This window comes from Brachyhypopomus gauderio, chromosome 4, assembly GCF_052324685.1.
Source record: "Brachyhypopomus gauderio isolate BG-103 chromosome 4, BGAUD_0.2, whole genome shotgun sequence".
Taxonomy (NCBI): Eukaryota; Metazoa; Chordata; class Actinopteri; order Gymnotiformes; family Hypopomidae; genus Brachyhypopomus; species Brachyhypopomus gauderio.
In genome coordinates, this window is record NC_135214.1 from 15,249,446 (window position 1) to 15,265,412 (window position 15,967).

The following is a 15,967-nucleotide window of genomic DNA, read 5'->3' on the forward strand; positions in this document are numbered from 1 at the left end:
GGCACATTTTATCCACACAAAATAAATATTTTCCATTTGTTACAAAGAGATTTATTATAATAGGCTTTATTGTCTCATCTGATAGATATGTTAGAGTCTAAACCATTTGTGCTGTACTTAGCAATATTAGGCATAACAGGTATATATTCATGGTGGTGTTATCTGTGCAAAAACTTTATTTATTGTCTAAAAAATACATATACATAGATCAAACCATTGGGTTAAAAAAATAATTAGCAATACTGTTCACAAGGGTGTTTTCACTTTGAAACCACAATAGATATCTGGTATGGATATATACCATGTATAATGTGTGACAGCTACCAGCGGCATTTTCCTCTTTTTCACCTGTGTGGACTCAAAAATATAATCCAGATAATATAATTCAAAATCAAATCAAATCAAATATATTTGTATAGCGCTTTTCACAACACATATAGACAGATAGACATGCAATCTATTTAAATAAATCTCAGAAAATTAATAAATAGCATAAATATAGTTTAAAAGTTAGAAATTAGAAAGCACCAATGCTTGTGAAAGAAAAATACCACATTTTCATTTAGCTTAAGTAAGAAATGTCTACAGTGAAAATGCACAGGCCTGAAAAAGGGTTTAATCAGGAAGCTGGCAGTTAAAAGTTGAAAATAACACAATATTAATGTTCATAAACAATATTCTCTTATACACAAGCCTTGGAATGTGGGTTTATATTATATGTAAGATACCAGCATGGTTATTCTTACACCATATCAAACCATGTAGCCAATTAAAAAGTTTAAGAGTGTAAAATGTCTGATCCCCTTTGCTTTGTGGTTGAAATCAACAAATAACTTAGATCTTTAGATCTTCTTTATTTTAGAATATCTAAAAAAAACTGTTAAATCTGATTTTGTTCAATCCACCCAGTTTACTCTGGGCTGATATAAAAAAATGTAACATTTGATCAATGAAAGTTTTTAACAAATATTACTTAGTGGACCTGTACTGCCACATATCACAGTAAAATCTGAAACATCACCAAACAATGAGTTGCCTTCAAATGATTCATTACCAAGTATTTATTAACAAATATTGGCTCACTACCTTGAAAGTACTGAAATTGTACTGTGGTCAAGCCTAAAGTTTACACTCCTAAAATACACTCAGTTAACACTGGAGACTAATTACCTAGCCTTATCTAACAACACAAATCTGTTGAGAGAGCCAGGCTCTCATACAGAGGAAGTCTGCAGACTTTCACCCGGAGTCTTCCCCTGCAGACTCCCAGAGATGGTGTCTGAGTCGAGAAGCTCCACGATGCTATATGGAGAGCAGTCCTCCAGTCCCAGCTTCCCACAGGCCCAGCCACAGAATCCCTTCTCCAGGTCCTTCACGGTCATCCACCACTCGCCAAACGCCCAGGACACCTGCACCACAGCGGAGTACAGTGCCAAGGACAATGACACGACCATAATCAGCGCAGGGTAGAAGATGATGAGACAGGGACAGATGGTGACCTTGTGCCAAAACGTCCTCTCCTCATTGTACACCAGGAAGACGTTGTACCACGCGAGTGTCCCATAGTAAAACGAGGTGATGAAGGAGAGGATGAAGACCACGGGGATGCAGGAGAGGCTCCATAACACCACATGTGGGCCCTGGCAGACCCCGAGACGGCACGGTCGCTTGGCTCCTCCTCCTGCCACACATTCAGAGTCCAGACGCTCTTTGGACTTGGCCATCTCCCGCAGTTCTTTTTCTGTTAGCGTGACGTGAATGTCCACCATCTGACCTTTCTTCTTCCCACGTGTGATAGTGCCCGTTAGCGTCACATAGCGACTATCGGGAGGTAGGCTCCAGCCCCCTGGAAAAAGTGAGCAAAGCTGAATTACAGAGGAAAACTGTTCTTGATCAGTGATTATGATATTTCCACAAAAGTCCCTATGTGGTTAAATTACATTCTGTTTGTAATATTAAAATGGTTTAGGAACAGGCATTATTTATTCATGATATCTTATAGGGCAAAGTACTTAAGAGTAATAGCCTGTTCTATATAAAAAGTATTCCCCCATTTACCTTCACTCGTTGGGGTTGTGAGAAATATGGCCCCTTCTTCTGAGCTTCTCTCTGTTCCTTCTACATCAGCTCCATGCTCCTCTTCATCACCTCTCTCCATGTCAGAGTGGTACACAATAATGGACTCTGGCCGGGGCTGCCTCTTCCTGCGCTTCGTCCTGGTGCCGGTTCCATAATTACCCTCCTCCACTGTAATCCTAGAGGCATCTGACTGGATAGATGTCAGCTGGGGACTCTCTTCCCCTGACTCCTCCACTCGGTCCATCTTCCTCCTATATCACTCCTGTTTTCGCAAACCTGTTTGGAACCAAAAAAATGGTTGATCCTGGGAGGTTAACATAATATACATTAACTTGTTTGGTCTTTAGATGGGGTATCAATCTGCTAGAAGGCACAATTGATCCTTTTGCAGCATTCTACTTGAATGAAATGTGAATGTTTTCATGTGCCAAATACATAAATACTCTAGTGGCATGAACAAGCTTTACATACTGACATGATGGCATTTACATGCAAGATTAACTATAAGCATAACACCCATATCTCTTATTATGTTGTTTTTGTTACCCGTGGAGTGTCTTTACAGTATTTTTTAATAAAGAGTCATTCGAACTTAAATGTGCTCATTCAAATCGCTCAGTTATTAAAATAATCCAGCATAAGATAACTTTTTGTTTTGCCGACACCCTTTCCGTCAGATGTAGCTGGCTATAAAGACCCATTGTTCCAATGGCAAGTAAGCTGCATACAATACAACATTGTAGCGTGCCGAATGTGACAGTAAAACATCTTATTTATGTTATTTACCCCATACTACAAATATTTAAGTAGATCACTGCGTTTACACTAGTGATTTAAGAAAACAATAGCCGTTACAACCGACAGGCTGTTTTGGTTTTTTTCCACAGCTGATCATCTCCGGTTAAACACACACCCCGCCACTGAGCTACTGAATAATAACGACACCGAGCGGTAAGGAGAAGCAAAAGTAAAATAAAATCTTACCCAAACGTACAGGGTGCGAACAGCTTAACGTACTTCTTTTATTTCATTTTGACGGTCCCGACACATCCGCCAGGCAGATGCGCCCCGTACCCCAGCAAGCTAGTGTGTCGTTCGCGAACGATTCGTTCAAATGAACGAATCATTTGAGTGAACGAACTGAATCGAGCCACTTCCTCAGCTGATTCGTTCCTTTTTCAGTTCAGTAGTTGAGCTCAGCAGCGACCGTCCAGGCCGGCAGGGGAACTGATGTGTGGTCTGTGAATCACCGAATCACCCGCGAATCTGGAGGCGGAGACATTCATTGCGAGAGAACTGCACATGCTCAGTGATTCGTTCAGTGATTCGTTCATTGAACTGAGGGCTCTCGTTCACTCTCTGATTCGTTCACTGTACTGAGTGCTCTCATTTACTCTCTGATTCGTTCACTGAACTGAGGGGTCTCGTCAGGATCATTGCAGCAAATTCTGGGCCCTGTACACTCTCAATGTCAGTGGGCCCCTATAAATGTCAGTAAACGAGGCACATGAGCAAAATGGGCCCCTCCTCCTACTCGGGCCCTGGGTAGTCAGGTCCACTTTTCCCCCCACTACCACGCCCACGGCTCTCGTTCACTCTCTGATTCGTTCACTGAACTGAGGGGTCTCGTTCATTCTCTGATTCGTTCACTGAACTGAGGGGTCTCGTTCATTCTCTGATTCGTTCACTGAACTGAGGGCTCTCGTTCACTCTCTGATTCATTCACTGAACGTGCTACCACCCAGAGAACTGTTGCTAAGGACGTGATTCACCTTTGCACTGCCACTCACTCACATTTTCTTTTTGATTGCACATTTAAATTGATATTTTCCTCTGCATATACAGTTTTTTATCTTAATGTTGCTGTAAAAATAAGAATTTAATTTAACCAGTTTAAATGAATGTTCTATGTTCAGCTGCTGTTGGTATGCACTGGAATGACGTGTCATGTGGGGCGGGAGTTAAGAGGAGAGAAAAAGGAGAGTATGGCGGGAGATTGATGAGTGTGTGCGCGGGGTTCATGTAGCCAGAGCGGCAGCCTGTTTAGCGATATTAAAAGACGAACCAGTGAACCAATAAACGTGTGTCTCCCAGTTCATTGTCCGGTTCAGCTACCCATCGCCAACCCGACCGACCCACAGCCCACGGTTGAGGTGAGCTAGCTTTAGAGGGATAGAGGGATAGATTTTTTTTTCGGTACACACGGTTGTTTGTGTTTTGAGGAACCTCGGACTTTAAGTTATAAGATTCAGACTCGTCTACCTTTTCATTTTTGTAGGCTGCCTATCAGTTTATGCTACGTACTGCTACGTTTTGCTAGTCGCGTGTACACCACGAAATGGCGGACGAACAGCAGGCTGCCCCTGCAGTGTCATTGCCCACTGTTGCGACGCATTCACAAATGCCATTTAGAATTGAACTCCCTGCTCCCTTTATGGGCGAAGGCATGGAACCTTTTAGCTTGTGGATACAGCGTTTTGAAGTGGCTCTGGATGTTTCGACTAAGCAGTTAGCTAAAGACAAACTGCTAGTCGCGAGACTTAGTGGTCCCACATTTGCATACTGGCAAAGTTTGCCCACGCTGGAGAAAAGCAATTATGACCAAGCTAAAGCTCGATTGAGCGCTGTTTTTGGACGTACTTCCTTTTTGGCTACTTTTCAAACTCATCTGGGCGGTTGTCCCCGCAAACCACAGGAGCCTTTAGAAGTTTATGCTGCTGATCTCACTAATTTAGTGGTCGAGGCTTTTCCCCAATATGGTGCTGAGGCACAAAGCTGTGAAATTTTTAGACGTTTTGTGACGGGTTTGGACCCCTCCCTACAACTAAAAATTCACTAACATGGAGCAGTCACCCTGGATGCTGCATTGAAAGTGGCAACTCAATGTGAACGAGCCCAGTTGGCTCTGACTGTAGCTGTGCACACGCCCATTATGCCTGTAACAGTTCTACCCCAAGCAAACACCTGCGCACCGCCTCATATTGCTGAATTGACTGCTGCACTTGCTGACCTTAGAGTTGAGATGCGCGAGTTGAAACTAACTCACCTGAAACACTCGGACAGTAAACTGAATAGACTCTCACAAGTTTCTGAGTTCCAAGAGGGATCCGCAGATGCCAGTCATCCCATGCATCTGTCATGCGCAGCAGCCTTCCACTCCTGCCCGACAGAATGCGGTACTGCACGAGACTGCGTCCACCATCGTGGCTGTGCGGATAGCTGTGTCACTTCTTTGCAGACTCACTTCAGAGGACGACAGACTCTTTGTGACGACTTCTCACTGCCTCAAAGCCTGTCTGCCCCTAATTGGACAGCGTGCACTGAGGATCGACGCTACACCTGCTGCGATGATAACTCCACCCCGTCTTACCGGCTTCCACACTTTCGTCGGAACAGTACGCATCGCCATTGCTCGGACCGTTGGGAGGACTCCTCTCCTCCGCCTCACCGCTATGAACGGTACCGTGCACATTCACCTTCCCGGGAACACTATGCACACCCAAGGCACTATTCTCCACACACAGCACAGTCACCCAGGGCCCGTACTACCCGCTTATCATCCCCTGCCCCCCCGCCCTCACGTACACAGTACTCATCCCCCTCCCCAGCACGAGGTCAACGTGATGGCCCTTATCGCTCCCGTCACCCTTCCCCCTCCTGCCACGTCCACTTTTCCACATCTCATGATGCCTCACCCTCTACTTCCTCCAGTAGTCAGGGAAACTACTAGAAGCTGACATTACGGACCAGATGTCAGCTTCTCCAGTCCAGTTGGTCCCTCTTCATCCCATTAAGACCAAGTCTGATGCATCCACCCCCTTCATTAGCATACGTCTCTCCGGCTTCAAACAGCATGCCCTTATAGACACTGGGTCTGGTCTCTCCCTCATAACAGAAGACTGTTGTAAAACCATCCATTCCCTAGCCGGCCAGCCCATTTGTAAATCCTTTGTACTGGCTTCTTCTGTAACTGGACATTCCCTGGACATGATAGGCTGCGTTACCGCCCCACTACATCTTGGGAATGTTACTATATCCCACGTGTTCCATGTGGTGCGTAACTCAAGCCACCCTGTGATTTTGGGATGGGACTTCCTCACACAGCACAATGCAATCTTGTCTGTTCCTGACACACACTTGCAGCTCTATGGAATTGCTGTGCCTTTCGTCCCAGCACAACGTCCCATTCTGTTACAGTGCGCCGCCATTGCTGCTTCCCCTGTGACAGTCCCAGCTTTATCTGAAATAGTAATTGCTGTCTCCATAACCGATGGCCCTTCGACTCAGCCCCGCACTGACTCATACGTAGGCATTGTTGAACCACAACCCCCCTCAACTTCTTCTTTGGCTTTTGCCAGGACTCTGACCACTCTTCACAATGGACGAGGCCTAATCAGGGTTGTTAACCCATCCCCTGAACCAGTTTCCCTTGCTAGTGGCTGCCCTATAGGCCAAGTGTTTTCCCTCTCAGGGCTACCGCATGAGAAATATAATCAGGTGTCAGCTGTGTCCGTGTCTCCTCCCCACGCTTCCACCACTCCAGCAGTGGACTTGTCTGGCACATGTTTGTCACCGGATGAAGTTTCACAAATTTGTAGCCTCTTGTCAGAATTTGCAGATGTGTTTAGCTTTCACCCTTATGATTATGGCTGCACTGACCTTGTCTACCACATCATTGACACAGGGAACGCTAAGCCAATTAAGTTGTGACCTTATCGCACATCTCCAGCGACGCAGGCTACATGGGGAACTGGACAAGCTCTTGGAACATGGTATAATCGAAGAATCAAATAGTCCATGGTCCGCACCGGTGGTGCTTGTTCGCAAGAAGGATGGCACCCATCGGTTTTGCGTTGACTACCGCAAATTGAATGCAGTTACTGTTAAGGACTCTCACCTGCTTCCTCGGGTCGATGACACCCTAGACAGGTTGGCTGGTGCTCAAATTTTTAGCACTATTGATCTCACTGCTGGCTATTGGCAGATTCCGCTCCATCCTCGAGATAAAGAGAAGACCGCATTCTCTACTGGCGCAGGTTTGTTTCAGTTCCGAACCATGCCTATGGGTATCTCAAATGCGCCTCCAAGCTTCCAGTGCTTAATGGAGTTGGTTCTTCGGGGCCTCCACTGGAATGTTTGATTTATCTCGACGATATTATTATGTATAATGCAGACTTTTCGCAACATCTCCAGCACTTGACAGAAGTGTTTCAACGGTTTTGTGCTGCTGGCCTCAAACTGAAGCCATCCAAGTGCCACCTTGCCCAATCTTCAGTCACCTTCTTGGGCCATTGTGTTTCCAGTGAGGGGGTTCAGCCTGATCCCGCGAACACTGAGAAGGTTGCATCCTGGCCTGTTCCTTGTTCTGCTACCGAAGTGAGAGCCTTCTTAGGCTTGTGTTCCTATTATAGGTGATTTATCAGGCAGTTTTCCCACATTGCAGACCCACTAAATCAACTAACTCACAAAAGTGTGCCATTTGAATGGTCCCCCGCAACGGATGAGGCCTTTCATGCATTGAAACGTGCCCTAACCTCCCTGCCTATCATGGCATTTCCTAATCTGACAGCTCCATTCCTGCTGTACACTGATGCCTCCACTCAGGCTATTGGTAGTGTATTGTCCCAAAGGGTGGATGGGAAGGAATATGTTGTGGCATATGCGAGTCATACCCTCTCCACCTCAGAAAAGAAGTGGTCAACCTTTGACCGTGAGCTGTTTGCAATCGTGTGGTCTGTCTGTCATTTTCGCCACTATTTGGCCTTCCGTCAGTTCACCATCATTACTTACCACAAGCCATTAGTTGGTCTCAGGAAACTTCCCATAGATCAGGATCCCACAGGTAGACGTGCACGTTGGGCGGTCGAATTGGACCTCCATGATTGGATAATCATACACAAGGACGGCTCTAAACACCTCAATGCCAATGCCATGTCTCGCCGTCCTCACAATGCATTGCCAACACTCCCTGAGAAATCCTCGTTGGCCACAGTCGCGACTCAGACAACAGCAGATTATGGTCAGGACTCGTCCCATGATCGGGACTGCCATGCAACGGTCTCCGATTTGTGTCCTACATCGACAAACCTAGTTCACATTCATGCTGATTGGAACCTACCGGAGGAACAGCGGAAAGACCCCGATATTGCAGTGGTGCTTGACTGGTTGGATTGTGGTCGACGACCACCCCTGTGGAAACTTAAAACGGCTTCGCCCTTCCTTCGTAAGCTGTGGTCTCAATTCACCCGTCTCAAGGTGTGCAATGGTCTTCTATGCAGGCAGGTGCACCACCACGCATCACAGAGGATTCTTGCACAAGCGGTTGTCCCCAGACCACTAGTTCCGCAGATTTTGCGCCAACTGCATGGCCACCCTGCAGCAGTCCGCTAATGCTTTCAGGAACAAAGCACAGGACAGTCAACGGAGGTACTATGATCGCCGGTTGAACTACCGACCATATGAACCTGGGGATTTTTGGTGGACAATCCTGCTCAAGCTCATGACAAACTGGCCCCACGCTGGGTTGGCCCTTATGAGGTCTTGGATCAAATACGCCACGCTTGCCACCCCTGCCCTGTGGACTTCCAAGTTCATGATTTGACCCGCCCAAAATTCTTCATTACAACCGTCTCAAACCATTCATTTCAGGACCCCACAGCACAGCTATTAGGGCTCCATCTCCCAGTCCTAAGGCCCCACTCCTTTGCCCCCTATGGCCTGCGGCTCCGGGTTTGGCTCCCTCGCATACGCCCCTGCCTGACACATCCCCACCCCCAACCCAGAGTGATGCCTCAAACTCACCCAACCCTGCCCCCTTACCACATATTCCTCAGCCTCCATTCCTGTAACCACCAGCTACACAAGGACTGCCCTCCGACCTTCAGGCCATGACCCCCTCAACGGGAAGGGTTTGCCGCCAGCCGCGAACGCCAGCACGCTTCAGAGACTTTCGTTTGTACTGACTGGACATTTGCACGCGGTTCCCTTCATCGGGTTCCTTGCTCTTGGGTGGTTCTTTTGTGAGTTGTTTGTATTCTACCTCTCCAAGTGGTATGTTGCATGTTGTTCTATGTGGTTACATTGGTGGTTGTTGGGTGTTACTGGATGGGAAATGAGGACATTTCCTGTAAAGGGGGGGAGTATATGTAAGAATAAGAATTTACCAGTTTAAATGAATGTTCTATGTTCAGCTGCTGTTGGTATGCACTGGAAAGACGTGTCATGTGGGGCAGGAGTTAAGAGGAGAGAAAAAGGAAAGTAAGGTGGGAGATTGATGAGTGTGTGCACGGGGTTCATGTAGCCAGAGCGGCAGCCTGTTTAGCGATATTAAAAGACGAACCAGTGAACCAATAACTGTGTGTCTCCCTGTTCATTGTCCGGTTCAGCTACCCATCGCCAACTCGACCGACTCACAGCCCACGGTTAAGGTGAGCTAGCTTTAGAGGGATTGAGACACCTCGCCCATTTTTAAGTTTTACATTGCTCTTAATTTTATATTTATTTTGCACTCAGTTGTAGGTTAGTCCATAGTTCATTTTTGTATTATGTTGTGATCCCGTTCCACTTCGCACTTCAGCTTTTGTGAATTCACTCCTTCATGGGTTTTTATAAGATATTAATGGGGAAAAATTGTTCACTTTTTCGCCGGTTGTCTGCGGAATTCGATCGGCGGAAAAAATATATTTTTATGATTTTTACATGACAAAATCCCAAAATGTATAAAAATTAGTGCTGTCAATTCCAGGTGCCGCGATTAAAAGTCCTCACCAGGATTTTGCTCAAGCTTGCTAGATTTTCTAATTAGCAATCCAGGTCAAATTAGTGGTATTAACACAATCCAAGAAGCCTGAGCAAAATCCTGGTGAGGACTTTTAATCGCAGCACCTGGAATTGACAGCACTAATAAAAATATATTATAAGTATTAATTCTAACAATAAAGGAATGTTATAAATAATAAAATAGTACAAATTACAGTAAATAGTGCATATTTACTCTTGGAAACAAGAAGCAGCATCACTTATCTGAGATGCTACTCGCCTGCATGAGATTGTATACAACACGACTGGTTGCTTGCTGGACAAGCACACATGCACAGAACAGTGTGGAAATGGTTATTAAGTGAATGGGAAAGGTTTATGTAAACGTGTGGGGAGAGGGTTAATAAAGCCCTAATAGTGTATAAATGCTTAAATAAATATACCGTTTCTACTTCGCGGATTTTCGGTTATTGCGGGTAGTTCTGGAATCTCCAGAATGCGATAAACGAGGGATTACTGTATTTGTAATGTGATTTATATTTCCTACAAAAAAACCCAACATTCAGTTGCATATTTTTATTTATACATTTTTTACAACACTCTCGTATACTGGTCCCGGAGGCCTGAACTAAACTGAAACATAAACCGTTCAGCCGTTTATCAGTTAGGTGGGTCGGAGTCGCAGGCTCCTCCTGCCAAGCACTGAACGATTTGGTGAACGAATCTTTTGAACAAATCTTTTCAGTGAACTGATTCTAATGATTCAGTTCATGTAAAAATGTTCCTGTGCCCATCACTAGTTTGCTGACTTTCTTCAGTGCCAAATTTCAAAATAAAAGTCAATTTGCGAATTAAGAGTGCAAATAGGTAAAATATATAAATATAACAAAATTAAAAAAAAGAAAGGCTATTGTTGGTGTTGATAGACTACAGGTTTACCTGCACCAAAATGAGATCACTTTAACTAGAAAAGGTGAACTTCCAGCAAATGAGCATTAGAAAGAAGTCATGAACACAAATGTCAGTAATAAATCTTCCCATGTGAATGAAGTCACAAGCACAAATCTGTTACAGCACAAGATTTATTCACCAATATACAGATTCATTTCTTTCTGCATCGCAGACTGATTTATTCTCACTTTTACTCTTTTGTACAGTTTTATTTACAAGCATTTAAAATGATCTTTTCATTTACAACATCAATGGTACAGTATTTTCACTTCTGAAATTGCTTTGTTACAGCTCAGTTTATCATAATTTCAGTCTAAAATCTTTCGTACACCACTCCCTAAACTTGCATAACAGTATGCTGATGTTTCAGGGGTACTGAAGACCTCGGGCATGTTTCACATTAAGAGTCCCACAGCTTTGAGAAGGTCCATCAAATCACCACTCTCCATGTTTATTATACTCTCCAACACACACACACACACAGACACACACACAGACACACACGTAAACTGGAATGTTACCCATTATCTTAAGTCAAAACCACGGAATCCTTCATTAAGAGCAGCAGTAACTCAGATACAGTTCCTCACTAAAAGACCTGAGGAGGAACCGAGATCTTCACACTAGCAGCCCATGACCAGCGACCCACCAGCTCCCCAGCCATAAGTCTGGATCCACGACCGACAAAATACAGCAGGGGGGGAGAGAACAAAGAGAAAGAAATGGATTTCCCCTGACAAACATTGCATAGAGTTTGTTTTTTGTGAAAACTGGGGAAACTAGTGATTGTTGTGTTTGGAGGAAGAGACAGGTTGAAGATTCCTGGTTTTACTTGGTAACCTGTTTAGGTGCAGGATATTTGGCTTTCTTGGGAAAAATAACTTTTTGACTTTCATTGCTAAGTGGGATGCAGTGGGTGATCTGTACACGCACACATGACCCTGAAGACAGGACTGGATAAAGTGCACGGGATGAAACCAATACCTGACAATACATGATGTGATCAAAAATACACTAAAATGGAAAAACATTGATCTCTGTGTGACCGGCGTAGGTCACAAGAGGGATGTGGATTGGTGACACTATGTGCACATCCACATTTCAGCCAGCAGTGGGCAGTGCCGAGTCACAGGCAACATTTGAGCAAACGGCATTTTAACTTGACCGCTGTCTTAATTAGTAGCTTGGGCCGCATAAGAGCAGCAGTTGGACGTCATCACAGCACCCAACCACGGCGTCTTCACTGTAATGACCTGCAGAAGCAAAAGAGGGACGGTTGTAGCGTGCACACAGCTGGGGGTGGGACGGGACACACACACACACAGGCTGCAGGCTCTGGTGCGGCAAAGCAAAACCAACAAGGACAACATACACATGGAGCACAATTCACACACACCGTCGAGATCTTCGGAGTTACAGCAGAAAAAAAAACTCAGCAGAAGAGAATTCTTGAATAAAAGGAATATTAATAAACAACAAGGCTTGGGTGCCCATCGCTGTCGAAGACTGACACCATGGGCTTCTAGAAGTTTCACTTGAGACGCAGCGAAAGGTCAGAGGTGCTCCCTGGAGAGCCTTTCTAAGGAGAACTGGCACCACAGACGGGAGGACAGAAGACGGTCAATGTGCAGGACTCACAGGTTCAGTCAAAGCTGCAGGATGCGAGGCAGGAACCGAGGCAGGAACAGACTCTGAAATTTGCCGTCTTTGGACTACCAGCTTGGTACAGTTCTAAAATCACGTACAGAAACGACAGCACGCGTGCGCCCAGTGTACAGGATCCTGATGTAGTGCAGTTAAGACTTTGCTCGTGAAAAATCTCACTTCCAGCTGAAGGCCCCCTCTTTATGAGCCTCGGGCGAGGTGAGATATGAGACAGAGGCCTTGCTGTTAAAAATCCTCCACTAAGAGTCCACAAAGCGCAACAATGTTGGAAGCCCTAAACATGTGAACTATTCAAAGTCAGCTCTGTAAGGACTTTCAACAATGCAATTAATCCTTGAATTAAACGCTATTGGACAGAAAGATCAAAACATTGTTTTCTGCTGCCAGTGACTTAGTATTTTGACAGCAATTATAGAGCACAAGGCCAGTGTTTGAATGGCTGACTAAAAGCATAAGAGGTAGAACAAATGAAAACATGGATCTCTGTTCGATGGCCTCTCACTGTAAACCCAAAACAGCCTCGTGCCTTGTCCCCATAAACATACACACACACACAACCACACACACAGCCTTCTGAAGGCATTACCAATAACAGCAGATGACAGCATTTCTGTTTAGCTACAGATTGCTGATTCCAGTGTGTTGGAATCACTCTTGAAGAATCCACACAACTCTTGAGAATCATAAGGAGCGTTTGCCTGCCCCGTCAACGTCTGAAGCTTCCTCGGAGTAGACGTTAAAAGCTGACGTTAAAAGTCAGTAATGATTGTTTTTCTCTGCAGATTTCGCCGTCTCACAGACATTCTCAACACATGCACGTTGGCAACATCCTCAGATTTCTTGGCCTCTTTGATCTGAACATCTATCTCAGACAGAGAATATGAAAACGAGTAGAAATAAAAAATACCACATTTGTTTAGAGAGGTTAATTAAAAACAATTTGTAGAGGTCAAACATTAAACTCACAAACAGTATAAATTATTCAAAACAAAATCAAGGTTGCAAATGACAGTAAAAACTAAACTAGATTTTGCTCTCCATCATCAGTGTTTTGAATGCTGACAGTTTCAAAACATCTGATTATATATATATATTTTTTCAAACAGTCCAGCATTGGGATGAAACGATGAAAGTGACTGAATAAAAAACAAAAACAAAACAAAAAAAAAAACCATTTACAATAAACAAAAACGTGATTGCACATGACCTGATTATGCAGCAGGAACACATACAGAGACACTGCAGTGATTGTTTAGATGAACAACTGAAGTCTTATTGCTTAAGTCTTTCAAAATATAGACTATATGTATGAACTAACCTCTGAAGTTCCAAAGTGATGTGCCGGGCTCCACTGGCTAGAGCCAGTCATGCCGCCCAGAACACTCATGACTGGAAGTAATTGGTGAGCCAGGCTGGCTACCTTAAACACTGGAAACAAACAGCCAGTTAAAACAGCCGATACTGACTCATGGCTGAAGGGGGTGCAGCTCTTTATTTATTCCAAATAAGAGGATTAAAAAGCCAATAGTTAAGCTTTTGGCTCTTGTAGCGTACGCTGTCAGTTAGCTAGCATGTTTCAGCAGGTCAGCATTCTCCTTGAATGCGTAAGGCAGTATAGTCATCGTCACGCTACAGCCACAGGGTTGCTTCAAACGTGCATTCGGCTCAGGACGAGTGGATGACCTGAGCTACACACTGGGTTCTGACTCCTGACCAGTGGAAACCTGGCACTACAAAGACCGCCCCCCCTCCCCCCATGGACCAGAGCTCTGGGTGAAAGGACTTGGTAGGAAGTGAAGGCGAGATGGGACAGCAGGACAGGTGCAGATGCTACACCTGGGAAATGATCTGCATGTTGAAACTGGGGGAGCGGGACTGCTTGGTGAGGGGGGTCCCGGGAGACAGCAGCTGCTTGGCCTCCTCCGGCCGCACCAGGTGCTCCTCCTTCAGGCTGAGGCTGGAGAGACGGTGGGCCCCAACGCCGGAGCCCAGGCCCTCGGCCAGGGCGGCCCCTGCCTCCAGGTCCAGAGTCCCGGTTCTGGCCCGGGCCCGGTCCAGTCCGGCGCCCACGCTGGAGGAAACGCTGGCGGTCCGGGTCAGCGAGGGCCCCGCGTGCATACCACTGTGCTTCCCGACGGGGCTCAGCTCGATGGCGTCCAGGGTGATGGCGGGCGGAGGAGAGCGAGGTCTCGCCGGCTGCGCTCTCCTCGGGGCCGGCTGCACCTCCACCGCCAGCTCCTTGCGGTGCCTGTCCGCCGGGCTCTCGCGCTCCTTCTCGCGGGAGGCGCGGCTCCCGACGCTCTTCCTGGAGCCCTTCTGGCCGCCGGCGCGGAAGCCCACCACGACCCCGGGCCCGCTGCTCCCGCTGGGCTGGCTGCTGCTGGAGGCTCCGGAGGAGAAGCCCTCGTCGGGGTCATTCAGGGTGAAGGACTCCTCACCTCCACTCATGCCGTCTGCATCTGTGTGTGTGCACACGCACACGCGCACACACGCACGCACGCACGCACACACACACACACACACACACACACACACACACACACACACACACACACACACACACACACACACACACACACGGGAGTGAGTGGAAGGGAATGACACAAAGAGGTAGTCAAAGCAAAGTTAAACCCGCCCCCCAAAACAGCTATTTCTAACCTTGGGAATGTCACAATAGGATAGTGAGAAACTGTAGTATAGAGCTGTCCACACAAACACCCTTTGGTTAAATCATGCATGACAAATCAGTTGGATTTACAGTGTTTAACAATAATGACAGATCAGTTACAGACGGACAAATTACTCAGAATAAATAATGCATCACTGTCTGTCAAATCCTCTACCTACCATAATAATTACATTTAAACAAGTCTGGGGGGGCCACGCATCTCTCAGCGGAGCACGCCTGTCCCACTGCGTGGCGCTAAACGAGACAGGAGTTAAAAATAGACCAGTCTGTCTCCCAGTGAGTCAGCGGTGAAGGGCGTGATTCTGCTCCTCCCTCAGCTGTTCAGCCTGGAGCGCCATTACTATTACGGCTGTTCCACTGGGGCCAACCCCGACATTCAGGCTACGTGCACGCCCCTCAAACACGGACGCACATGCAGACCCAAGCGCACGCGCTCCGTCTTTCCTGAGCTTCGGGTCCTTCTCAGGATGCACACACAAAAGAGTTTGATTGTGATCTGCTTGTTTACCGTTAAGAGTGGTAATGAGTGACCAAGTATGAAGAAAAAAAATACACACTGAATGAAAACATTCTGAACATTTTGGACATACAAAAACTACATAAAAGCACAATGGAACACTGACAAACACGCGGGACAGAAGATGTCCTGAAGGACCTCACTGGGGTCGGGACACAGCACAGGCAGCTCAGGCAGAGAGAAACACGTCAGGCAGAACTATGCAAGCAAGAAAAGTAAAGACAACATGCAAGAAGAAAAAGGACATACAAAGGACATAGCACGCATGCTCTTATGTCAAGCTCCCGCCTTAGACCGCAACCGATTCA

At 46.1% G+C, this 15,967-nt stretch overlaps 2 protein-coding genes across 5 annotated transcripts in view; both read right to left on the reverse strand.

The window, feature by feature from the left end:
• Positions 1-79: 79 nt before the first annotated feature.
• Positions 80-3,219, reverse strand: tmem169b (transmembrane protein 169b). Of its 3 annotated transcripts, XM_077001196.1 has the most exons (4): positions 3,064-3,219; positions 2,059-2,355; positions 1,500-1,846; positions 80-1,409 (listed from the first exon to the last, which is right to left on the reverse strand). In XM_077001196.1, exons 2-4 carry the CDS (start codon positions 2,321-2,323, stop codon positions 1,215-1,217), a joined length of 807 nt encoding a protein of 268 aa, XP_076857311.1. In that variant the 5' UTR covers positions 2,324-2,355; positions 3,064-3,219; the 3' UTR covers positions 80-1,214. The 3 variants fall into 3 exon arrangements, with proteins under 3 accessions (XP_076857311.1, XP_076857308.1, XP_076857309.1); XM_077001193.1 differs by having other exon boundaries at positions 80-1,846; positions 3,064-3,218; XM_077001194.1 differs by having other exon boundaries at positions 80-1,846; positions 3,074-3,217.
• A 7,686-nt stretch (positions 3,220-10,905) lies between these two features.
• Positions 10,906-15,967, reverse strand: part of LOC143512349 (hyccin 2-like) — a 46,937-nt gene continuing 41,875 nt past the window's right edge. For both annotated transcript variants that reach the window (XM_077002543.1, XM_077002542.1), the window contains one exon: positions 10,906-14,912. In XM_077002543.1, the coding sequence (XP_076858658.1) occupies positions 14,284-14,912 (629 nt within the window). In that variant the 3' untranslated portion in view covers positions 10,906-14,283. The remainder of the gene's footprint in view (positions 14,913-15,967) is intronic.